The sequence below is a fragment of the Rhinopithecus roxellana genome, chromosome 1, assembly GCF_007565055.1.
Source record: "Rhinopithecus roxellana isolate Shanxi Qingling chromosome 1, ASM756505v1, whole genome shotgun sequence".
Taxonomy (NCBI): Eukaryota; Metazoa; Chordata; class Mammalia; order Primates; family Cercopithecidae; genus Rhinopithecus; species Rhinopithecus roxellana.
Window position 1 is genome coordinate 84,151,101 of NC_044549.1, and position 26,453 is coordinate 84,177,553.

The 26,453-nt window shown below is 44.9% G+C and overlaps 1 protein-coding gene across 3 annotated transcripts in view; it reads left to right on the forward strand.

Annotated features, from left to right (window-relative positions):
• Positions 1-26,453, forward strand: part of PTPRG (protein tyrosine phosphatase receptor type G) — a 744,286-nt gene that overhangs the window by 626,240 nt on the left and 91,593 nt on the right. For all 3 annotated transcript variants that reach the window (XM_010357825.2, XM_010357826.2, XM_030927161.1), the window contains exons 9-12: positions 12,416-12,600; positions 15,700-15,808; positions 21,820-21,869; positions 23,451-24,228. In XM_010357825.2, coding sequence (XP_010356127.2) covers positions 12,416-12,600; positions 15,700-15,808; positions 21,820-21,869; positions 23,451-24,228 — 1,122 coding nt within the window. The remainder of the gene's footprint in view (positions 1-12,415; positions 12,601-15,699; positions 15,809-21,819; positions 21,870-23,450; positions 24,229-26,453) is intronic.

Sequence of the window (26,453 nt, forward strand, 5' to 3'; positions counted from 1 at the left end):
TGTATTTCGGAATAAGGGTGCCATGCCCTCTTCCTGTTAGAAATGTGAAGCCAGGCTGTTTGAATTTGTTGAAACCTTTCTAATGAAATGTATAATCCTTAAGGTGGTCCACACACCAAGTCCTGTCCCCCTCCCCAGCCCCATCTTGTACTTTCCTTCCCTTGGCATCCTACACTTCAGTCCAGCAGCCATTCTGTAGTCCCAGCAGGCTGTTCCCTCTACCTGGAAGGCCCTTGTCCCACCTCAGTGCCTAACTGACCCCTCCTCAGCCTTCACAACACAGCTCAAGGGTCCCTTCCCCAAGGAAGTTTCCTGACTGCCTTGACCCAGCCACTTGTTTTAGGGCACCAGTACCTTTCCTTATAGTACTTACTACAGTTGGATTTTACATCTGATTATGTGATATGTGATTTTTTTCCCTAATATCCAGCTCTCTCACTACCCCATAAGCTCCATGAGGGTTGAGACTGTTTTCCTTTTCTCTGTTTTTATTATGGTCACCATTGACTCCTCAGTAAATACTGGATTGGATATGTTGTTGGGTGGGTGGATGGATGGATGGATAGATGGATGGATGGATGGATGGATGGATGGATGGATGGATGGATGGATGGATGGATGGAAATGTGGATCCATGGATGGATAGGAGGATGGATGGATGCATGGATAAATGCATGGATCCATGGATGGATGGGAAGATAGAGGGATGGATGGATGGATCCATGGATGGATTAAGCTAACGCATACATACCAGGTGGCCAGGAATAAAAAATTCTTACCAAAAGAGTTGGCACAATTGGGACATGTATGATGTAGCCCAGGCTGGGTGCTCCTATTGGGGAGCATTGCCAGGCATCTGAAGCAGGATATCATGCCAGTGCTACTTCCTGAAATCAGAGAGGCTCCTGGGATTGGGGAAGCCACCTTTTACTCTAACCAAAAGCCACCTTGGATGGAAGCATACATTTCAACAAAACATGGAGCGAGGGCTTTTCTGTCTGCCTCAAGGAACAGCCTAAAAGCAGAGAATGGAGCCACTTAAAGTGTCAGGCACTGGTGTCAGGATGTTCTCAGGCAGAATCGTCTGTTATGGCTTGGGAGCGGTTGAGCTGATATTGGTAGCAGACTCCAGGGGCCATCTAGTGTTTTCACACTTTATAAATATTACCTAATTACTTAATCCTCTCCATCTCTAGGCAGGTAGACAGAGTTTGATCTTCAAGTCCAACTTAGCAACCTCCTCTGTCTTCTGCCTTTCTTTGCTCACTAGAAAAATCTTCTCTGATGTGGGGTTTACTTGTGTGGGCACCATGGTGCTTCTGAACAGCAATCTGGAAATTAATAAAGGCCAACAGCTTCCTTACTCCCAGAACAACACACTTCCCCTTCTTCACTAACTAGCATTTACAGCCTGTGAAACATGAGGCTGTGAGACATTGGTGTGCCTCTCGTTGGAGCCATAGGAGGTATCTAGCTGGGAGACAGACTATTTATCTTCCCCATTCATCCCACTCATTATTCCTCAAACAAACACGGGTTGGTTGAAGCTGTTTTTCCTCAGGTATCTGTCCAGGAATATGGACAGAATCCTTGCTTTCCTAGGGCATAAGAAACAGTCTCATCTCCCTGCCCCTGAAGCCTGAAAATCAAAGAACAACTGTTAAGACCCAGAAGTGGGAGCCCCGCATGGTGTCCTCTTGAGTCAGGCTTTTCTTACTCCTTCTCAGCACAGCCAGTAGTTGTTACGGTTGCTGGCTTCACTCCTGGGCAGCTCTCTTGACTGGTTTTGTGATTCCTAAGCACTGGCTTGGACCGAAATGAGTATCTTGGCTGTCACATTTCAAATCTCTGCCTGTGCTGAGAAGGCACTGCCTATATGTCTGAGACTAAATGCTGTCAGGTATTATCAAGTGCACAGAGCTATTCAATTCTTTGCTTCCAGGCTGGCACCAGGAAAGGCTTGCCAGAAGAGAAGAGCCTTCTTGGTGAGGAGTGTGCTGACTGTTTAAAACTTGGTTTTCAGCCACCAGCTGCGAAGCCTAAGCTCTTCAGAGCGTATGGACCCATTTGCCAGGGGCAGCCAAGAGACTCAGGTGGCTCAGTCCCTGCCATGTGCTGAATCGATGATTCCACTTGGGCCCACTCTCGGGCAGTGCCTGCCCATAACCTGGTCTCTCCATGCAACTGACAGGCTCCCTGGTTTCTTGGGTCCCCTTGACCAAGTCTTGGCCTGAGGGCAGTACCCAGGTGTGGGAGACCCTGAAACCATACCAGATAGGGCCATCCTTACCAAATGACCAGTTGGTTCAGATGCCACATCTGGGGATTGAAATGAGGTTGGAATCCAAACATTGGAGTTCATCCTACCACTCCACCCACACTCAGCCGGAACAGAGAACAAGTAAGAGTAGCAAGTGGCCAGGAAGTAGCGGAGATCCAGAGTTAACAGGTGAATGCCGTGCATGAGCCAGGACACGACTTTTAAGCATAGTAGGTACCAAGCCTAGCAGATTACCTGTTTCCAAGAGAAATTATTGTAAGGCTCAGATGGAAAACAAATGAGGGCACCTTAACCATTTGCATCATAATAATGTAGAATCAATTATTTCCATAAAATCCCAGCTAAAGCCATCTGTATGGGTCACTGGTTGATTTCCTGACATGGCTGTTGGAATCACTAATAAAAACGGCTCATGGGATCTTAGATCTTGGATGGTGTTTGGATACCAGTCTTGCATTGCTAAGGCACTTTGAGAGCTCTAGTTTAGGTGATCCAGCCATTTCTTCATAGTAAAGGGGACTACAACATTATCTCAGCAGTGGGAAACAGGAGAAAAACATCGTTATAAAGGAAGGACACTGGGCATTTACCATCCTAGCTCCACAGTTGGAACCCTTCACTAGGGCTACGGCAAGACGTGGGGAGAAGGTAAAAGGTCAGAAGCACCACATGGGAAGGATGCTGTGCTCAGTTAAAATGGGATAGGTCCACTTTGCTCTCTTAGTAGGAAATCACAGCATCATGAGGTTGAAAGGGAGGGAAGGACCGCAGGGTACATGGAATCCAGCCTTCCACCCAGCGTCCAAGATGCACGCAGCTGTTATCAAGTGAGGCTGGGAAGATGCATCATCCTGAACTTTGTCACCTCCCTTAGCGCTGAGCTGAACAATGCTCTTTCCTGCACAGGACGTGGACACCTCCCTTGGCCTTTAGCTGTCAGAGGAAGAGGGATATCATGTAGAAAAAAGAATCCAAGGAGGTACGAGAGGTCAGTGAGAACATAATGTGGGAAGTCGAAACCAATGCTTGAACTGGAGAATTGAATTTCTGCCTCTGCTTTCCCAGATACTGCCTGTTTCTGTTTTCTGAGCATGTAGCTGTGTTACATGCACAGCAGAGACAGCCAACAGGATAAGAACAAGTTTTCAAATTTGCTTTCTTCCATGGTAATTGCAACACAGAGCATCTAATACTCATTTGCTTGCTGAGAAACTGAATTGTAATTCAGGGCTTGTTCATGGAAAGGGAGATGTCATTGTATTGTGTAGAAGAAAAGTCCGCAGGTAACAGGTGGCATCAGTGGAGACACCATGGATTTAAAACTTGAACGCAGTTGTCCTAGCACTTAGGAGAATCTGGGGACAACTCTGCACCAGGGTCCCACATCAGAAGAAGGTGACGGGCTAGCCAGCAAATTCTGACCTTGGCAGCCAGATCCACCCCGGGATGAACCCCAGCTCCAGTGCTTCCTAGCTTTGAGAACTAGTCTTGGGCCACTATCCTCCTCATTCCCTGCTCACCAGCCACACTAGTTTCCTTCCCAGTTTTCTCATCACAGGGCCTTTGTACACTCGGTTTTTTTTCTCTCTGACACACCCAAGCCTCCTTTTTTCCTCTTTCCTCTATAAACACCTACTCATTGTTCAGATTTCAGTTCAAACTATGCTCAGTAAGTTTTCTAAGCAACTCCCCAAGTTTAGGTCAGGGTTCCTTATTAAACCTTTATACGTAACTACTAAAACGTTTTCCTTAAAAAGCATGTAATTATATATTCCTTAGTGCTGGATGGGTTTAACCATTTTGGTGCCATGGACTCCTTTAGCTTATCTTCTCATATTGATGGTTTTAGATGCTTAAAATATAATAGATTACAGAGGAAGCCAATTATGCTCAGATATTTTCGAAATATCTTTAAAATTGTACTAATTTATCTGCTTCTTGATGAAGGCATTAAATTACAAGATCCAGCCGCAGATCTAAAAATCATAATGTTGAAATAATGATGAACATGAAGGAAATTTTGAAATACAACTGAGTCCTGAACACCATGGAGATTGGGGTGTCCACACAATCAAATATCCAGTATAAATTTCGAGTCTCCGAAAAGTTAATACTAAAGCCTTACCAGTAACATACACAGTCGAGTAACACATATTTTGTATGTAATATGTATTATATGCTATATTCTCACAATAAAGTAGGCTAGAGGAAAGAAAATGTTATTAAGAATATTATAAGGAAGAGAAAATGTGTTTACTGTTCATTAAGTGGGAGTGGATCATCACAAAGGTCTTCATCCTCGTCATCTTCATGTTGAGTAGACTGAGGAGGAGAAAGGAGAGGAAGAGTTAGTTGCCTTGTCTCAGGGGTGGAAATTCACTTATAAATTGACCCATGCGGTTCAAACCTGTGTTATTCAAGGGTCACCTGTATTGGTAATCACTGTAATCTGACAGGAATCGCTTTGTGATTTCTTTTGGTGATTATCACACAAGTCTTGTAACACTACTGTGGTTTGTTGCCAACATTTAAAATGTAAGGAAATGCTACATTTTAGTTAGAGATTAGTGAAAATAAAAGTGGACTTTTTTGCTACCTAAGTTCACAGACTTCGGTGAATTCTATCCAGATCTCCTAAGGACACTCAAGTTAAAACGGGAAGGAAGTTTTTTACCTGCTGGGACAGCTTTCCCCTTTTAAGCTCTTGGAGTAATGCTCCTGACATCTTTATTAGCATCTTGAAGATAGGAAAACAGTTATGGGACGGGTATGGGGCAAGTACATACATGACTGCTCCATGGAGTCCCCTGCCAACTCTGGTTCAGATTCGGGCAGATTGGGTTTCAGTCGTCCATTCTCTTCTCACTCTGGTTCCTTGGCCCAGCCCAGTAGCTTGGTGTCTCTGAAGCCCAATGTCCTCGTCTTTCATGGGGAGAATGGAGCCCAGCTCTTGGATTCAGTTACGCATTATGTGCGGGGGGATGATCCGAGATGAATGCACAGAGCCAGTCCCAGGGCATGGGCGTGGCAGCCGCAGCTCTAGCTAGAAGTGATGCAGACGGAAATGCACATTACACTGGAGCTGGGGTCCTGCTTTGACTCCGTCGTTCCCAGTTCCTTCCTCCATGTGGTTTGTCCGTCTTGAGCTCTTGGGCAGGGATGGGGGAGGCAAAACCCCAGGCACCAAGATTCCAGGTTTGACATCCTGTGAGGGCTGCCGAGGAGGATTCTGTGTTTACCTAGACCTCTTTGATACAGCCCTTCAAAAACAGAGTTACTCCCTGAGGCCATTTCTCTGGAAATTTCCCCTAAAGGATTCCATATTTGAAGGTGATAAAGAAATGACAGGCATTGAAGCAGTCTAAGGCAAGGCTTGGGCTCTGTTCAACCTGACCAGTTCCCTCCTGCTGTTAAGAGGAAACGCCTCCTGATCTTTCTCCCCGCCAGGGCCAGGCAGTCCCCTAGGAAGAGGCATCTCCCCCACGGTCCTCTGCTGGCTTAAGCCAAGCTGTTCCCTCTGACACCGCCTCTGTGTGTCATATGATGTCGCAACACCTCCCACCCAGGAAGCGGCAGTTTCATCTGTGTTAACAGGCACTGTGAAATAGTGAATCTGCACCAAATTGCTTTGTTTGTGAGTAGTGCTGTCTCTTTGACTCCTGATCAATATTTGGCTAGTTGCCTCGGGTGTGAAACTCCGAGGGGGCAGGTGCTGGGAGAAGGCCCCTGGAGGAACCTTTAACTCCAGATAGTTTAAGGCACTTGGAAATGACGCTGACTTTCAGACAGAGCATATCACATTAGGTTATCTAAAGGCCCAAATGAAGAGGATGGGGTCGGGGAGGAGAGCCTACTATTTACTTGTGGAACCACTGAGAAAATATCCTTGATATTGATTTAGAATCAGAGGACCTTGGGTGCTCTGCTAGAAGCCTCTTCATTACTTAACAAAGCCTGGGATCATAATTAAAGGTGGTTCAGAGTGAAGGCAGAAATTCTCAGAGCTAGTGACGAGCAGCACATAGATGCCTGTGAGAAACAATCAGACCCCAGTGGGAACATAATCAGACCCCTGAGAGGGGAAAGGCTGGTGTCAGGAGGCCTCACAGGGGATATTTGTTTAGAGATCCGGGTGTGGCACCTCCTGCATGACTAAAAGGCTTCAATTTGGTACAAAAGGACATATCAAGAAGTCTGTCAGACTCCCTTTGTTAGGTGCAGTTTACAAGGACCATAGAGAAGAGATAGAAAAGTACAAGTGTTGGGCATTTGTGGTGTGCCCTCGAGAGTGCTCCTGGTGTTCATTTCAGACCGGTAGAAAACTCACCTCACCTTGCGGGCCAGAGAGCTGCCGGGGAAGTGGGCTGAGCAGAGGCAATGGGGAGTGTTGGGGACTATGGCAAAAAAAAATTGAGTATACACCCCCCTCTAAAGGAAATTGTTGCTTTCCTGCTCTAGCTCACCACTGCCATGTATGGATGCAGGCCTAATTTTAAAGCCCATATTTATATGTAAAATATACCATTTTTTTAACACTGTGTGGGACATACAGTGTGTCCATATACTCACCATTAGGCCTGAGGCCCACAACTTTGGGTTTACCCACAGCGTTCCCTTGTAATCCTCACCGCAACCTTGTGAGGAAGAGAATTGCTAGACCCTAGTCACCCATTTTACAGATGAGGGCACAGGATTTGTACAGGTCTGGCTCCAAAGCCCACACTTTCTATTATACCAGCTCTTCCAAACTGATCTGTCAAATTCTCTTTGGCTGTGTTTGCCTGTTTCCTATTTGGACTTTTGAGGGAGGTGTTGTTTGAAAGAAGGGTTTCCATCACCTAAAGAGCAAGCAGAACTTTGGAAGCACAAGGCACAGTGGTGTCTGCCTGTTCGCTTGCCTGAGTTCTTTATGGGTGTCTGGTTCTATCGTTGCTCCAGCCGCCAAGCATCGGTGGTTTTTGTTCCCTCTGTAGACTGAATGCTTTTCTTATTAGCAGAAGGCATGAGTTAAAGACCAGAGACAAGATCCTCAACAAATTTGAGGCTTCTGGCAGTGACCTCAGGAATGAATTGTGTGGCACTGATTTTGTACATGGAATCCTCTTCACTGGAGGACGCTCAAAACAGCGTCCCTCATTCTGTCAGAGAAATGCGAGCCCCTGCCAAGGGTACCAGTGATAGGGAGCTTGTTCCCTGCCCGGGAGATGCTTGCAGCTCAGTCAGAGGGACACAGAGGCGGGCAGGTGGTGAGGGCATAGGGTGATGGGCACCGTGAGGAGGGAAGCAGTGAGAGTACCGGAGGACACGGGTGGCCCATCAGCCTCAGAGGGGAAGCAGGGTGTTGAAGCTGGAATTTTTTCTTTTCCCTTTTTTTTTTTTTTTTGAAATAGGGTCTTACTCGGTCACCCAGGCTGGAAGCAGAGTGGCATGATCAAAGCTCACGGCAACCTCCACTTCCTGGGTTGAAGTGATCTTCCCACCTTAGCCTCCTGAGTAGCTGGGACTATAGGTGTGCACCACCAGACCTGGCTAATTTTTCTACTTTTTGTAGAGCCGGGGTTTCGCCATGTTATCCAGGTTGCTCTCGAACTCCTGGCCTCAAGCGATGCACCCACCATGGCCTCCCAAAATGTTAGGATTACAGGCGTGAGCCACCACGCCCGGCCTTGAAGCCGGATCTTTAAGGGGACTGGGGTGGGGGCTGGCCAGAGATGAGTCCATGAGGAAGAAGAGGGCAAGCCATGAGGTTGACGATGTGGAAGGGATCATGTCACACAGGACCTATGGACCAGGGGAAGGACTAAGGATGTTATTCCATGTACAATCAACTTTTTGTTCATTCAGCAAATATTGATGGAGAGCCCTCTACGTACCAGGCACTGTCTTAGATGCAAGGTAATTAACCAGACAAGACAGAAAAGGCACCAGCCTTGTGGAGTTTCCATCTAGTGGGGGAGATAGATAATTACAGATCGTCGATGAAGTCAATAATACAACTCCACATACTAGTAAGTGCTGGGAAGAATCTAAGCTCTGTGAAGGAGCAGGCCTGTCAGCCTGTGCTGAGGGACAGAATTCAGTGCCAAGAATACAGTGCAGATGATAATTGTGTTTCAAAAAAGGGCTTGACCTCTCCTTACCATCTCAGTCCAGGATCAGCACTGATCCACAGGCCTAAACTTACTCCCCACCATCTTTTGTGTAGCCATAAGCTAAGAATGGTTTCTGCATTTTTAAATAGTTGGAAAAAAATCAAAAGAATATTTTGCAACACATGAAAATCCTATGAAGTTGAACTTGTGTCCATAGATAAAGTTTTGTTGGAGCACAGCCACACTCATTCATGTTTACGTATTACCTGTGCTGCTTTGTGCTTCAGAGGCAGAATAAGTAGTGGCTATGAGAGACCATGTGACCTGCAAAGCCGAAAATATTTACTATCTGGCCCTTTACAGAAAAAAGTTTGCCATCCTCTATTCTAGGCCCTTCTAGTACTCTGCAAATGCCTCCTCCAAATTTGGCCCAGTATACCTAGAAAAAGCCGCTACCCAGGATGGGGAGTAGAGAGCAGAAGAGACACCTCTTATCAGACTGCTCTTCCTATAGCTCCTCAGCCTGCAAAGCCCTGGCCTCATGCTCCTCCTCTGATGTGGGATCAGGGATAAGCATGGATCTTTGGAGGCCGTTAAGTTACAGAATTCCCTTCCTGGTGGGTGATCCCATTAGAGTGAGGCCAGATCTACCTCCTTTGAGAGCTTAACTCAGTATTTTTTTAATACATTGAGACAGTGAGATTCTGTACCATCATTCAAGACAATGACACTAAGCTCTACTTATTGATGAGGAAATATATCCATGAGTTGTTGAGTAAAACACAACAAGAAAAAATTCCAGGGCCAGGCATGGTGGCTCATGTCTGTAATTCGAGTACTTTGGGAGGCCAAAGTGGGAGGATCACTTGAGCCCAGAAGTTCAAGACCAGCATGGGCAACATAGTGAGACCCTGTCTCTATTTTAAAAATTTAAAATTAGCCAAGTGTGGGGGTACGCACCTGTAGTCCTAGCTACTTAGGAGGCTGAGGTGGGAGGATCACTTGAGCTCATGAGGTTGAAGCTGCAGTGAGCCATGATCCAGCCACTGCACTTCAGCCTGGGTGACAGAGTGAGACACCAGCTCAAAACCAATCATTCCATTCTAGTGCCATCCACATCCTATTCTATTTCCATCAAATTGTGCGTATGTACTTTCACATGTATATAAAGCGATAACTGCATGTTGCAGCCCTAGAATGTTCACAGTCGTTTTCTTTGGGCACTGAGATTTGGGGTGAATTTTTTTCTTTTAACTTTCTTTTTACTTTTTTGTACTACTTGGGTTCCTTTTTAAAAAATATTAACATGAATCATCTTAATGCACACAGAAAAACCCATCTATTTTAATTTCAAAAAATAAGAAGAATGGTTGCATCTGTATGTGGGTGACAGAATTATTTATGGGGGTATGATGTAACTGCCAGAGAGGGATGCTTCCCCGTACAGCATTCATTGCTATTTGGAGCAGGGGAATGAATGGTTGCAGAATAAGGAAGATAAATAAGAACATGGTGGGAGGTGAGAAAAGATAGAGAAGTTAGGAAATCTGACATGGTCATCATTATGGGATATAGAAGTTTCCCAATATGTACATCTCGGTTCGTTATTAGTATTTGGAACACTGGGGGTGTAGCTATTTCCTGATCTTTCCCCCGCCGCCTCCATGTTCTGTCTTGAAAAACTATGAAGCCACTTAGAAGCTGGAGTATTTAAGAACAGTAGGTTGGCGCCACCTAGTGCCCACGTTCTGTCACTCCGCCCTCACGTCTCCGTGGAAGCCTCCCTTCAGATTCTTTGTTTGATGTCCCTGCTTTGGTGGCATTTGCGCAGCGGACAGCCTGATGCCTCCCAGGGGTTCTGCGGGGCAGTGGGAGTGCCTCACTAATTTATTGCCTCCCTCCTGTCTCTGTTGCACAAAGCAAACCTCACCTTTGGCAGTTGAAGAGCAAAAGGTGGCCTCCTTGTCAAAACCAATCTACTTTTCTCCACCAGCCAGGTCCTCAAAGCTGGGCCGTGCGTCTCTGGCAGGAAAGCCATCCTGTTCCCCAGGGCTACCTTGGGATTGGGGCTCTTGGGTAGAAAATTCTGGCTCCTGGTGGGCTACAGGGCATGTGCGTGGGTGGTCTTTGGAAGATGCCAGCGGGTCAGAACCAAGCTGCGGTCCCCTGGCCTGTCTCTGCCAGCACACCCACCTACTTCTTACCCGGTTCCTGCACCCAAACCAGAAGGTCCTCCTTACTACCTCTCCCTCTCCCCTGCCCTCCTTACCCGGCACATCACTAGGCCTCTGCATTTTACCTCCTAACTGTAAGCTCTAGAACCGGCCATTCCTCCCTGGTCTTCCAGCAATTGGCCATTGCAGCCCCTCCCTCACAGGCCCCCTCCTCCACACTTGGCTTCTCTGGGGCCTTCTCTACTCAGCCGAAGCTCAGGGGATCTTTGTGAAGCATCAACCTGATTGCGTCATTCTGGGGCTCAGTTCTTTCCAGGGGTGTCCAAGGACTCGTGGGAGAAAGGCCAGAGCTCGAATCTGGCTCCGAGGCTTCTCACTACAGCGACACCTGTGCCCTGCCTGCCTCTCTTCTCTGTGCCTTGCTCCAGCCCCTCAGACCTTCGTGCCAGGTCCCTTTACAGCTCCCACCCCCTTCACCTCCATAAGCTCTCAGCTCTCAGTTACATGAACCTTCCGCAAGGACATCTTCCCTGGGTGCCAAAGCCTGAGCCACCTCTTCCTCTTCCTCCTCTCCCTCCATCTTTTCCTGGAGTGCAGTATTGGCTCTGCGCGTGGGATTTTTTGGTGAGCCTCCATCTCTTACAGTGCAGGTTCTCAGTTGAAGGTGATTGGCCCCCGCAAGCAACCTTTGGCAATACCTGGAGACATTTTTGGTTGTCACAAGTTGAGGATGGGGAGCAGGGCTACTGGCATCTAGCAGGTGGAGGCCAGATATACTGCTACACAGGGTACAGGACAGCCACCACGAGTAAGGCATTGTCTGGCTCAAGAGGTCATGGGTGCTGAGGGTGAGAACTCCTGCCCTGGACCATCAGCTCCATCAAGGCAGGGAACACGGCCACAGGGGCCTGGACAGCTCTGAGAAAGCACACATTTCCAGCTGACTAGATCGGACCTGTTGAGCATTTGTATAACTCATTTAGACCTGTTAAGGTCTCAGCACTTTCATAGGTTTGTCTGTAAATAGATTTAGATCCACCGTGTCCCTTAAACCTCTCAGCCCCAAGGAATAAGATGAATCAGCCTGACTTTTCCTTACACCCCACGTCAGGATAATTACACGGGGTTCTGCTGTTCCAGAGAAAGTCATCCTCGTGTTATGTGACTTTGCTTTAAAATTACTTAAAGTCTCATTATAAATTTATTTATTTACACTCGGACCTGTTTACAGTAAGATTTTTTCTACAGTTTTAGTTAGCACACTCCACTAGTCCAACGGCCTGGCTTCTTCAAAACGGCCATCATGAAAAAAAAGGCTGATGACCATGAGGCTGAAGGGGACACACTGATTAAGGATCTTTTGGAGACAGCTGGGGAAATTTGAATATGGACTATATACGAGATAATAGTATTGAATTCATGTTTAGTTTCTTTGATATGAAACTGGTATTATGGTTACATAGGAAAGTGTCCTCAATCTTGGGAAATGCAGGACAGAGTATCTAGGGTACAAGCGTCAGAATGTTGCAGTGTTTACTGACATAGCAGAAAAACAGCTCTGTGTGTGTGTGCGCATGTGCATCTGTGTCCCGTGCACGTGTGTGTGTGCATCTGTGTCCCGTGCATGTGTGTGCGTGCGTGCATCTGTATTCCGTGCACGTGTGTGCATCTGTGTCCCATGCGTGCGTGTGTGTGTACAATGTTCTGCCCTCTTTCTACACACACAGTGTTAAGAGGACCCAGGAGAAGGGAGCATGGGTGCTTCCTGTATTACTCTTTCAACTTTTTGAGGCTGTAGTCCTTAGGGGCACAGATTGAATGGCACATTGTTCTGAAAGCTCCCTGAGCTGGGCCCTGTGTATCTTTAGTTTGCAGCTCTCCACCAATCCACATGAAGGTGCAGCCTCTGAACCAGACGGCACTGCAGGTGTCCTGGAGCCAGCCAGAGACCATCTACCACCCACCCATCATGAACTACATGATCTCCTACAGCTGGACCAAGAATGAGGACGAGAAGGAGAAGACGTTTACAAAGGACAGCGACAAAGACTTGGTATGAAGCCCCTGCTCTGATTTGGGGTACATGCTGCAGAGAGAAACTCCTGCTGCATCTCCCTGCCAGTCACTGCACAGTGTGCCAGCTCTGTGTCATCTGTCCTTACACCGTCTGGTGAACATGGGCACTGCCATTGCTGCGCTGCTTGAGAGTGCCAGGGAGGACAGCAGACGGAGCCTGCCTGGGTGCCATCCCGACCTTACACTTAACAGCTATGCAACCCGGAGAGCCGGTTCATTTCTTTAGATTGGGTCCTTTAAAACTTGACTGCTTTTCCTTTCATTGTTAACAAACAGCCTCAATTTCACCTGATGGGATTATCAATGGGATTATCATAATACTAAATGAGCTATACAAGTATTCAACAGGTCCTATATAACTATATCAATATTAGCTATTATTTATTACAATCATTCTCCTCTTCCTCTTCCCCTACTAAAGCTACTGCTCCTCACGTCACCACCACCACTGTCCACAGTTGCTGCCGCTTCCCTTTGTCACAGTTGTTCTGCCTTACACATTTGCAATACCTGCCAAACCCCTGCAGCTGTGTAATATTTTCTCTCTTTTCTCAGATACTCAAATACTATACTATCCGACCTCACTTTGAGCTACACGTGCCTAATTCAACGTCTCCTCTTAAAATTTACATAAATGTTTAGTGTCCAACACACAAGGCCCTTCAGAACAGATGTTTGCAGAAGCCATCTCCTTCCCTATAAAAGCAGACTCTCCACAACTACTGTCTTTAAGTCTTTGCCTAAAAACTCAGGGTGACATATTTGGTTTGAAAGCCTTGTGTTTATTGTTAACCAAAGGAAGGCTGTGGAATAATGAAACCCGTAATTGTACATGCACATGAAAAATGCAATAGCACCAAGTGGGATTCTTAATGACTGTTATCACTTTTTTCCTCCCAATACAGAGTCCTCCGGGCCCACTCAATCAGTTATAGAATAATACTTTTCATAGTTCTTTAGATGAAGATTCTTTTACTTCATTTCCATTTATATTTTCAATTTCCCCACTAGACATTGTTATCTGGGTCACATTAGGGAATGATGAGCTTCGTGAAATCAGAGAGGAATCTATTGAAAGGCACCCAAGGTTATGATGTATTTTAACCTTTCTCTTGTCACAACTGGAAGTCCATAAGGGATTTTTCTCTTTCTGAAGTGAGGATGGCTTGCATTAATCAGCAGAAACCATCTAGGCGCTTATGCAGTTTCTTGTTCTAAGTGGAAAATAATTAAACATGCAAAGATGAATAGATACCATCTTGGAGTGAATTCTAATAAATCCCTGCATAGATGGAGTGAAGATTTCGCTCTGAACAGAAGATGGGGTCAGAGGTTTAGAGAATGAAACATAAATTAGTTTCAGAGAAAGAGAGAGATGTAGAGAAAAACATGCATTGACAGCAACTTCTTTCTTATAAGAATTTCTAGGGCTGGTTATTTTCTTTAGGGATACACAAAATTAATTTTTCTAATTCCTCAACGAGTGAAGAGTGCTGACTTAGTGGCAACAAATCTATTCTCCAACTCATGGTTATTGTGACCCAGAAACCTGAAAGTAATGCATATCATTTGAGCAGCATTTTCTAGTGGGCATCCGCCTGCCACGTCTTCACCACAAACCTGTGGGCAGGTGTTATTGCCTACCTTTTCCAAACGAGATAAATGAGGCTTCAAGTTAAATACCACGGCCCTAGCCTACCCCTCTCACTAGGAAGCTGCTTTCAAGGCAACATCAGCAGGTATGGCCACAATAACATGTTAATACCAGTTCAGAGGTTTTCAGTAGCTGCGTCGGGAAAACCCACTCCCACTCGGTGGTTAAGCTCACAGATCTGCTTCTATACTTGGCTCAGAATACATGCTTTGATGATAAAACAACTCATCTATTAGGAAGAGTCTTTGAACATCAGTTGCTTTTCTTGTTTCTTTAGGAAGCAAGTACTGCCCGCTTTTTGGGTAGTTTACATTTTCTGATTTTTAAAGGTTGCCAGAATGAAACTGGGAGGAAGAGGGACCTGGATTTGGCTGATGTTTGACCAGAGGTTGGCAAACTTTTTTTCTGGAAAGGACCAGATTGTAAATATCTGAGGCTTTATAGGTCATGCAGTCTCTGGCATAACTACTCAACTCTGCCACTGTAGAGTGGAGGCAGCCATAGACCTACATAAACAAATGGCCATGGCTGTTTGCCAATAAAATTTTATTTATAAAAACAGACAGTGGGCCACAGCTTGCCAACACCCCTGTGTTAGCCAGGTGGCATTCTTTCTGTTGCTTGGTGTGTTCTACCTCTGAGCAAGGTTTGCTGGGCCTATGTTCCATACTTCTCACAAGCACCTATGAAGTAGCTCTTCCTCTCCCCATTTTATAGAAGATAGCAGAGGCTGAAAGAACTGGCTCAGAACCCCACAGCTTGTGAGTGGTATGAGGAGGCCATGTCCTCTGCCTTCTAGCCTGGTGTTCTTCCTTGCATCATGCCCCGTACTCTGCGTAATACAAAGACAGTGAGGCCTTTATACTGTGAAGAAACAGACGTGGGCGGGCAGGGTGGCTCATGCCTGTAATCCCAGCACTTTGGGAGGCTGAGGCGGGCAGATGATCTGAGGTCAGGAGTTCGAGACCAGCCTGGCCAACATGGTGAAACACTGTCTCTACTAAAAATACAAAAATTAGCTGGGCTTGGTGGCAGGCTCCTATAATCCCAGCTACTCGGGAGGCTGAGGCAGGAGAATCACTTGAACCTGGGAGGCGGAAGTTGCATTGAGCTGAAATTTCACCATTGAACTCCAGCCTAGGTGACAGAGCGAGACTTCATCTCAAAAAAAAAAAAAAAAAAGAATAATGTTACTCTTTCCTGTGTCCTGCACATTTCGGTGTGGAAAACAGTTCCCAAGGAAGTTCATAAAAAGATTCCCAGGCAGGGTCCAAATGGTCTTTCCTTCCAAAGTGAGCCTTTGGTCAGCAGGGAAGCATCAAGTCTGTCAGGCTTTGCCAGGGCACTCAGGTTTGGCTTTAGAATGCAAAGTATGCCTGGACTTCCAGACTAACTCACTGCCTTTTCCTTCTTTACCTACAGAAAGCCACTATTAGCCATGTCTCACCCGATAGCCTTTACCTGTTCCGAGTCCAGGCCGTGTGTCGGAACGACATGCGCAGCGACTTCAGCCAGACAATGCTGTTTCAAGGTAAGGCTGGCTTCCCCTCCTGTGGCCTGGGGCGCTCCTGAGACTCTCTCCCGATGCTTTCTGCTTCTTCCTGCTCAGGTGCTGGGGAAGAATACATGTGTAGCCAAAGAATCAGTGTAGGGTTTTAAAGTCTATGCGGGAAGCCCTAGTAATTTAGGCTTTTAGGCTGGAGGTTTTATAGGCAGAAGAGGGGAGAAAAAACAAAGCATTTTTGATTGTTTGTTTTATTGTTATTTTCCAACTGTTGAGAACCAAGTACTTGGGCCTTTCTCTCAGTCACTGTCCAGCGCTGTGACAGATCACAAAATCACCTCCAAGTTGTACCGTTGAATATCCTCTTTGTCTTTCTAACGTGATTCAGTTAGCTGGTCTCTCAAAAACTGCAGCCCAAAACAGCTACGCCTCACTCTTCTGACTTGCAAGCCACACAAACAAGCCCCTGCATGCAGGATCCTTGAGATTCCTGGATCTAGATAGATGGTCCTGATGATTTAGGGACTAATAGAAAGGTCCAGGGCCAGAACTAGGGTAAAGCAAGTGGGACATTTGCCTTTGCTCAAAATTTTAAGGGGCACCAAAAAAATTGAGTGATCAAGAGACATAACATTTTAATGGGATGTTTTTTAAAAGAAAATAGGCCAGGTGCGGTGGCTCATGCCTGTTATCCCAGCACTTTGGGAGGCTGAGGCGGGTGGATCACGACGTCAGGAGTTCGAGACCAGCCTGGCCAACATGGTGAAAACCCTGTCTCTACTAAAAAAACAAAAATTAGCTGGACGTGATGGTGGGCACCTATAATCCCAGCTACTCGGATGACTGAGGCAGGAGAATCTCTTGAACCTGGAAGGCGGAGATTGCAGTGAGCCAAGATTGCACCACTGTACTCCAGGCTGGGCAACAAGCGTAAAACTCCATCTCAAAAAAATGAAAATAAAATAAAATAAATACAAAAATAAAAATAAAAGCAAAATTAATGTAAAAATCTCATGAATAAAATATCTGAATTTTAAGTAGAGATAAATAGGATACACTATGTCCTACTTGCCCCAACCTAATCCCAGTCCTGGTTCCAGTATTATTTAGGCAGCTACAGGCTATAGCCATGGGCCGTAGTTTGCTGATTTGGTTTGATGACCGGCCTTAAGACCAGCATGGAAGTAGGGACCGGGGTGCTGGACTCTGCTCTGCCAGCCTGAGGTCCTCTTGAATCATGTCCTTGACTTCTCGGGTATCTGTCAAATAAGAAACCCACAGCAGGTTAACCAGGCCAGTGGTGAACCCTTTTTGAGTTATGGATCTGATGAAGGTTTGGACATTTTCCCTACAAAGTGCCAGAATTTTGCATACAACTGTGGGGGCCCAGTAAGGCATGTGAGTTGTGGACCAGGAGCAGCAGCAGCAAGATCTCCTGGAAGCCTCATTTGAGAAGTGCACATTCATGGGCCCCTCCCAGACCAACTGCATCAGAATCTTACCTGGGGGCGGGGGCCATTATCCAGGAATCTGAGCTTTCACAAGTTGGCCCTGATGGCCCTGGGAACTGGCAGGCACTGTAAGGGGTTCTGGAGTAAGGACCTCTGGTCTGAGTCCTGGCTGCCTCTTAGAAGCTGCGCAACTTTGAGAATGTTTCTTAACTGCTTGAACCTATAGTTTCTCAATCCAAAAAGTGGCAGTATCTGTAGTACCTACCTCACAGGGTCTTTGTAGAATGATGCGGGGTAATGTATGTTAACTCATTCACATAGTGCTAGTTACTGGCACCATGTATAAATCTCCCCCTTAGTATTAGTATATAAAAATAATAAACAATAAACCTAGGATTAGAAGCCCTCCAGCCTAGATTTCCTCCAAGGGTCCCTTCTGGCTTGAACATTTTCCATTTAGTATTTAAATATTCTTTGCTAATGTTCACATTGATCTCATCCTTCCATTTAAACTAATGGCAATGAGCATAGCTGCATTTTTTTCATAAATAAATCATGCTCCCTGTGTCCACCTTTCCCATGAACATATTGGTCTCTTTCCCTGTGTTGAGGAAGGACTGCAGGCTACGGCCAGGTCTGTGCTGGCCTAGGGGAGAAAGAAAGAAGCCAGACCGGGAGCTTGCTGAGGCCGGGGCCCTGGAACTTTGGACACATAAATCATGATTAGGCCTCCCATGTGCTCCTTCCAAGAGCCTAGAATCTGTAGAACTGCCCTACCTGATTAATAGGCCCCAGAGCCCCCTGGCTTCTGCCTGGACTTTGAAAAATTCAATGTTTATAATATAATGTAATTCAAAAAGGCCCTGTCAGCTAGTAAGTTCAAAGCATGGAATAGTTTAAATGTCTGATCACAATGACTTGCTGAAAATGGCCAGTGTCTCCTTGTCTACAGTCTTTCTTGGCTCAGAGGTGGACATGAGTTTACTCATTACATATATTTGTGTTTATCCCTCTATGTTGATAAGGGGGCAAGTTTTAAAATGGAAAGAAAAAAGATACCTCCTTTTTCAGAAAGATTAGGTTTCTCAATAATAAATTTAATCTGGCTTGGGAACATTAGGAAGCCACATGGAATATTTACCATATTATAGTAAATATAACACTATTTAGGTTATATGTAACATTACAATAAATATGTTTACCTTACTGTGGAAGATATAGCAATAATAATAGCAAGCAATATTTGTAGAATGGCTCACAGCGACAGAGCATTTTTACATAAGTTATTTCATCTGAACCTCACTTTATGGCAGCTGGTGCAGTAGGGGTTATTTTACAAACAGGAAAATGATGGCTTGGGTGCAGGTGACTTCAGAAAATCTCTGCTGCTAAGTTGAGTTGGGTTTTCTTATCGCAAAGCCCAATCACTAACACACAGCAATGGCCTACCCCAAAGAGTAAAAATTACCAAACACCCACAGTCTTCAACAAAAGGATGAAAATATTGATTAGATATTCAAAGCCTTTTTGCAGTTCTCAACAGTCATGGAAAATGGGGATTTAGAAGCTGCTGCTTTGAGCCACAGACCCATCCGTGGCAAAGCCCATGGATTCTCTCTCAGAATGGTTTTAAATAAATAAGTGCAATACATAGGAAAGGAATCAATTATATTCAATACAGTTGTCAAAATATTTTAAACACATTCGGGATATAATAATATGTGTGCTTTTTAAAAATAAGGTATTAAATGACAAGTGGTTGGTCTGTTAGCTCCAGTGATTTCTGAGTAGTGATGAACATCAATGATATTCCAAAATAGCTACAACAACTGTAAGGTAGTATGAAAATATCTGAGATTTCAGTCAGAGACAAAGCTGCAGGTCCTGTGAATGCAGTTGATATTGGCTGCCTACATGCATAGTGGAAAAAAGGGCACCATTAGCAGTGAGAGCTTAGAAAAATCCTGTTAGGCCCATGGACCCTAGGTTAAACTAAACTCCTGATATGAAAGGTCCTGTAGAAGCTTCTAGTCACCAGGGCTATCACTGACCCCAGTGGATATTGACCCCAGTGGAGATTGTTCAAGACCGGTGGAAAGCCACATGCTGATGGAGTGGCTGTTCAGTTTGTTGGCCTTAAGTAGAGCCCCTTTAAAAGGGCAGGTAAAGTAGTTCCTCCTGGGAACCTTTTTTCCTGTCTCAACTAGGGGAGGCATGCACGCCTGTCTGAAGCATACAGTATTGATCTTTGAGCAGCTCAGTGATCGTGGAAGTCTATATTTAGGCTGGGTGAGACCCTCGTTATTTGCTTTCTTTGCTGCCTTATTTGACCTGGGACCTAAAGGGTTATTTTATTTAGATGGGTCTGTTCCTCACATTTGTCTCTACACACATTTAACTTTCCAACTATGCAAAATGGATGTATCATCAGGTCAAGGTTGCAAACTCCAGCGCCCATGGGGCCAGGCAGGGGGCATGTACACATGAGGGGAGTGCCATCAGTGGGAAATCAGAGACCATGTGGCCAGCTAAAGGGGGTGATAGACACTCAGTCCCAGCTGAAAGGTGCCCTGCTGGAAGATGAGCCTAGTTTTGCCATTATTGTGAGTTTTCAGATAAGCAAGAGATTGAGAGCTTTAGAGAAAGCTACCATCTACAATTTTGGTGGCAAATTATTTTGTTTTGTCTTTATAAAAGTTTGCAGGCCAAACAAAAATGTATGTGGGTCACTTGCCATTTCTGGTTTTGGTAAATATCATGCAGGTACAAGTGTTATTATTTTGGTAATTAGCATTTTCGCTAATCTCTCAGTGTATATAGGAAGCAGCTTTTCAGTTTACATAGCACTTTTGGTTTTTGAAAGAACCACATAGAAGCAGTTTGACGGGGTTTTTTAAAAGTCATGTTGTTTAGCATTATTTGCAGTAGCCAAAAGGTGAAAGCAACCCAAGTGTGCGTTGACTGATGAAGGCATAAACAAAACGTGCTATATACATACAATGGAATATTATTCACCCTCAAAAACGAAGGGCATTCTGACACATGCTGCAAGGTGGATCAAGCTTGAGGACGTTACGCTGAGTAAAATAAGTGAGGCACAAAAAGACAAATATGTATGATTCCACTTATATGAAGTATCCAGAGCAGTCAGATTCATAGAGAAAGTACCGTGGTGGTTGCCAGGATTGGGGGAAGGAAGAAACGGGTTCTTTAATGCAGATAGAGTTTCTATTTTGCAAGATGACAAAGTTCTGGAGATGGATAGAAGTAATGATTGTAAAACTGTGCGAACAACCTTAACACCACTCAACCATACACTTAAACATGGTTAAGATAGTAATTTTTTAAATTTAATTTTTATTTATTCATTTATTTATTTTTGAGATGAAGTCTTGCTCTGTAGCCAGGCTGGAGTGCAGTGTCGCTATCTTGGCTCACTGCAACCTCCGCCTCCCAGGTTCAAGCGATTGCCTCAGCCTCCCAAGTAGCTGGGACTATAGGTGCGCGCTACCACGCCTGGCTAATTTTTTGTATTTTAGTAGAGACGAGGTTTCACCATGTTGGCCAGGATGGTCTCGATCTCCTGACCTCGTGATCTGCCCACCTCGGCCTCCCAAAGTGCTGGGGTTACAGGCTCTTGAGCCACTGTGCCTGGCCATTTTTAAAAAATTTTAAGATGATAAATTCTGTCATGTATTTTACCATAATCTTAAAAAATTGTTTTCTAAGTTATATTGTTTAATAACATGTAGGAGAACAGAACTACAGGAAGAAATAAACACCAAAAAGGGTAATGTATGGTTAATATAAAATCATTGAACCATTTAAAACAATTGGCAATAGCTTACAGGATTTTAAAATATAAGTAGGAATAGAAATATAACAGTACACAAAAGGTAAGGTGGGCAAATAGAATTAAATTATCATAGAGTTCTTACATTTTTAACAAGTGGTGAAAGTACCAATTTAAGGTAAACAGTAATAAGTTAAGGATGGATAATTAGAATCACAAAAAAGATAAGAAATCATGACCAGAAAGATAGTAGAGGAGGAACAATGGTGTAATACGATAATTTAAATCAAGTTCAGATACAGGTAAAACTGACAGAGTCCAAATAGTGGCTAGCTTTGGGGGCAGAGGTGGATATTGACTAGATGCCAACACAGGTACACCTTTTCTCCAGCAAAGCACTGGCAAATGTCTTTATCTTACTATGGGGAGTGGTTACACAGGTGTTTACATATGTAAAATTCATTTAAGTATACACGTCTATCTTATGCATTTTACTAAATTTTTACCTCAATAAAACAGAAAACAATAGAAATTGAAAAATAATTTTTTAACTAATAGCTTAAGACAGGAGTCAGCATGCTACTATCCACAAACCAAATCTAGCTCTCTGCATGGTTTTGTATGACTCATAGGCCAAGAAGGGTTTTACATTTTTAAATGGTTGGAAAAAATCTACAGAATAATATTTTACATGTGAAAATTATATGTAATTCAGATTTGTGTTCATGAGGAATGTCTTGTTAGAGCCACAAAAAAAAGTTTTATTGCTTAAATGTGATTTCTTTATTTCTCAGCTAATACCACTCGAATATTCCAAGGGACCAGAATAGTGAAAACAGGAGTGGTAAGTAGAGAATGGGAAGTTGCTTTGTCGGGGCTGTTAATTTGCTTGCAGTTAAAACTGTCACCACGAGGTGGCAGTATAATGTTGTTAAACTGCTCGATGTAAAGCGGTTATGGTAGAGAAAAAATTACATTATTCACTTTTTATAATTCAATACCTTACAAGCTGTGCAACAGTGTTAGGTGGTTATATTGTATAATTTTGTGAAGGTAAAAATTTTTCATATTTTTAGTTACGATTTGTGGGATCAGACGATGCAGGACCACAAAGGGGTTAAATCTGTTCCAACCCTTTCATTTGACATATACTCATATTCAGAGGTTGTCATTTGCCTAAAGTTATATGGATCTGAAAATTTCTGGAACCAGAATTAATATCTTAGTTTCCCCAACTCTGGTTCGTATAATGAATGATTAAAATACTAATCACAGCCGTGGTGATAATAATAATAGCCTAAAATTCACTAAACTCTTCCTGGGTTTCAGGCACGGATTATTTTATTTACTTCTCCAGGCAGCCCACACGGTCAGTGTTACTGTTATTCCTGTTTTACAGATTAGGAAACCGAGGCTCAGTGAGTTAAAGTAATGTGTCCAGCATCACCCAGAGGGCAAGCTAAAATTAGACTAATAGCTCAGAGCAGCACTTCTTGTTTTCCTGAGATACCTTATGTGAGTAAAACCCCCAGATTTGAGCCCCAATTTAGTATGGTGCTAAGAACGAGCCGAGTCTTGGACCCAGGCAACCCTGCATTTGTGCCTTCTTAACATCTCTGTGTCTCCGTTTCCTAACCTGCAAAATGAGGTGATGATCATGCCTGCCTCCAGAGTAGCATGGGAAGCCCTGGCACACAGTTGGCATTTGTTAATTGGAATTCTTGTTATTGTTGTAGATGTTGTCATCTGTATGGGCTCAGATTTTCCCATGGATAAACTTAGAAGCTGAAAGGTACAGTGACTCTGCAGTGCCCAACATGGAGATGCAGAGATGTCAACCAGTGCCCAGAGCATACAGTGCAGAGCATGGCTCCTGCCTCTGACCCTGTCATTGCAGACCTGGGCAGGCTGCTTTCCCTCCTTGTCCACCCACTTCCTCACTGGGAGACAGTGGGGTTGGACTAGATCACCCAGTATTTTTCCAGACCTAGAGCTGAGTATCTCCTCAAGTGTTGGTGATATACATAAAATCAAAGGTCTTCTGCCTCTCGTCACCCCAAGAACAGATGGCCATCTGATTTTTCCAATTCATGACTTCTTTGTTGTGTAAGTCAGCTTTAACACTACTCACTTTTTTTGGCACTCAGCCTCATCTTGGGTAGTATCAGTGAAAAGCTGAGTCTGATTCACTAGTTATGTTTTTTCACATGTTCACAATTATTGTAAAACCATTAAAATAAAAGTTGATTACCCATGGACCACCTAATGTCAACTTTATGCCATACACTGGAAAACTCCATAGCATAGATGAGTAAAATCCTCAGAGGATGACAACTAGGGCCTCATTCCCAATGTTAATTACTAATGCTTCTCTGCTTTTTCTTCTTTTGCCTCTTTTCCACCCTTGCCGGGTAATCCTTCCCAGCCTACCGCGTCTCCTGCCTCTTCAGCCGACATGGCCCCCATCAGCTCGGGGTCTTCTACCTGGACGTCCTCTGGCATCCCATTCTCATTTGTTTCCATGGCAACTGGGATGGGCCCCTCCTCCAGTGGCAGCCAGGCCACAGTGGCCTCGGTGGTCACCAGCACGCTCCTCGCCGGCCTGGGGTTCAGCGGTGGTGGCATCTCCTCTTTCCCCAGCACCGTGTGGCCCACACGCCTCCCGACAGCCGCCTCAGCCAGCAAGCAGGCGGCTAGGCCAGTCCTCGCCACCACAGAGGCCTTGGCTTCTCCAGGGCCAGATGGTGATTCATCACCAACCAAGGACAGCGAGGGCACGGAGGAAGGAGAGAAGGATGAGAAAAGTGAGAGTGAGGATGGGGAGCGGGAGCACGAGGAGGATGGAGAGAAGGACTCCGAAAAGAAGGAGAAGAGTGGGGTGACCCACGCTGCCGAGGAGCGGAACCAGACGGAGCCCAGCCCCACACCCTCGTCTCCCAACAGGACTGCCGAGGGGAGACATCATACTATACCTGGGCATGAGCAGGACCACACTGCCATCCCCACAGACCAGACAGGCGGAAGGAGGGATGCCGGCCAAGGCCCGGACCCCGATGCGGTCACCTCCACCAAAGTGCCCCCCACCGCCACAGAGGAGCAGTATGCAGGGAGTGATTCCAAGAGGCCCGAAATGCCATCTAAAAAGCCTGTGTCCCACGGGGACCGATTTTCTGAAGACACCAGATTTATCACTGTTAATCCAGGTAAGTGGCGCAGGTCCTCTTTGAGGGTTTCTGCTGCTGTGAACAGTCATACCCTTTTTCACAAAATTGAGAGTAGAAGGTGAAGCTTCAGAAAGTACTTCATATGCTTAGAACTATGTATGTCCATCATAGGAAAGGTGCGCATGTGTGAATGTGTGAATGTGTGTCCCTATTTACTCCAAAAGCCTACTCTCTTATGCTGGAGAAAGTCTTTCTTTGATGTTTGTTTTCTTGCCTCAGAATAACTCAAGGGACTTCAACCAGGCAATGATATAAATGAATTAAAAAAGCCATCGATCTTAAGACGTTTATTTATTAAGATTTCATTCCATATTCATTATATAATGTATCTATAAATGGCTAGTTTGCTGCCAGGGACTGGGCAGGGTGCTGTCCCAGGGGAGCCTGGTCCCTGACTAGAAAGTTTAAAGGGGAAGGCAGACAGATGACAGCAGCTAGCTGGAGCGCGTGCCTGAAGTGAGGTAACAGGAACATTAGAAAGCCAGCAAGCTAGATGGTGGTTAATCGGCAAGCTAGATGGTTAACTGGCAACCTGGAAAAGCTAGCTAACTGAAGTTTTCAACTGTGAAATGGTAATAGAAGAAATAAACAGGATGCTGTCCAAGAGAATTACGGAGAGGATAGGGGCCTACCTTAACTAAGAAAGGCCACTCTGGATAAGTGACATGTTCATGGAAATCTACAGAATGAAAGGCTTCAGCTTGGGGAGAGCCCATGGTCCTTGCCCAAGAAATACGGCCCTCTCTCCCCAGAGCTCCCATTGCTGTGGGAATGAGCCAGTGTATAGACAGTGAGGCCAAGGCATGAGATCCTCATCTTACCCCTCCTGGTGGCAATTCTGTTGCTCTATCATATGCTCAAATCTTAATGAACCATCCTGATAGTTTCTGCAAGGGAGCCATAAGCATGAGGAGTTGTTATTGTTGTGAGGGCTTTTCTTAATAAGAAATTCTTCATTTTGCCAGACTACAAGATGTTTAGCAACAATTTTTTTTGCGTCTAAGCTGTTGTGGAGTTATAAGAGTGCAAAAAAAAAAAAGCAACTGGTAAATATTTATTTGCTTTTGCACTTGTAAACATTAAAATTCATCTAAAGCTGAGATCTCGTATGTTAAGATACAACTTAGAATAAATTTTCATGTTTTGAATTACTTTCCTCTTAAAGCTAGTATGAACTAATTTTTTGAAGTGGAGGTCTCCTGTGGGTATTGCTCCCTTTTGCTGTGATTTGGGGAAAGGTGCAGAGTAGCCTTTTGTGGAACTGAGTGAAGGAAATATGGGGCCACTTGGGAAGCTGTTTCTGTATGAACAGTGACATTCCCTCTAGAAATTACTTTGAAAAAGTTGAATTTCTTGCATTTGAAGATACTGAAGAAACATGTATGGAATGCCCACTGTATAAGAGGCACCAAGCTAGGCTTTGGGAGTAGAACATAGGTCAACACAGACTTTTCTTCTCTTGGGGTTTGCGTTCTGGTAGGGGAGCTTGAGAATATGCCAGTAAACAAATACATACCCTTAAGTAACCTTAATTGCTGCGGTTGGGGAGTGGAGGGACAGTAGCTTTGAGTGGTCAAGGATGACCTCTGAGCAGAGATCCAAGTGGTAGGAAGGAGCTAGCCATGCAAAGATCCAGGGAGGGGAATTCTGAGCTGCAGGAACAGCAGGTCCAGGGACCTTACAGTGGGGAATTAATTTGGATTAGTTGAGGAGCTATCAGGCCAGTGTGGTTAGACCAGAGAGAGGGGGAGAGAAGGGGGATGGATTTAGAGATTGATGGAGGTGCTCTGGAAAGGTACTCATTGACCACGCTGAGGATTTCGTTCTACTAGAAATGAGCCACCACTGGTAGATTTCAGCTGCAGCATTACTTGATTGATTTTTTGAAAGACCACTCAGGCCTCTGCATGATGATATAGGAAGGCAGTAATGGATGATAGAAGACCATTTAGGAGGCAGTAGTAATGGTGGCTTGGACCAGTGTGTTTTCTACAAAGACAGGTGGTGGACTTGGAATTGATTTTCAAGCTTGAGTGTTCAGCCTCTGGACTATGGACTCTGGCAAAGTAGCATTCTCAGCCTGCTCCTCTTAGACATTTGTTTGACCACATTCCTGAAAAATATGGCTGCTGAGAGTTTAGGCTGGGAGTATTTACAGTTTGAGAGATGGGAGAGAGGCAGGGACTGGGACCACCCCAGGTAAG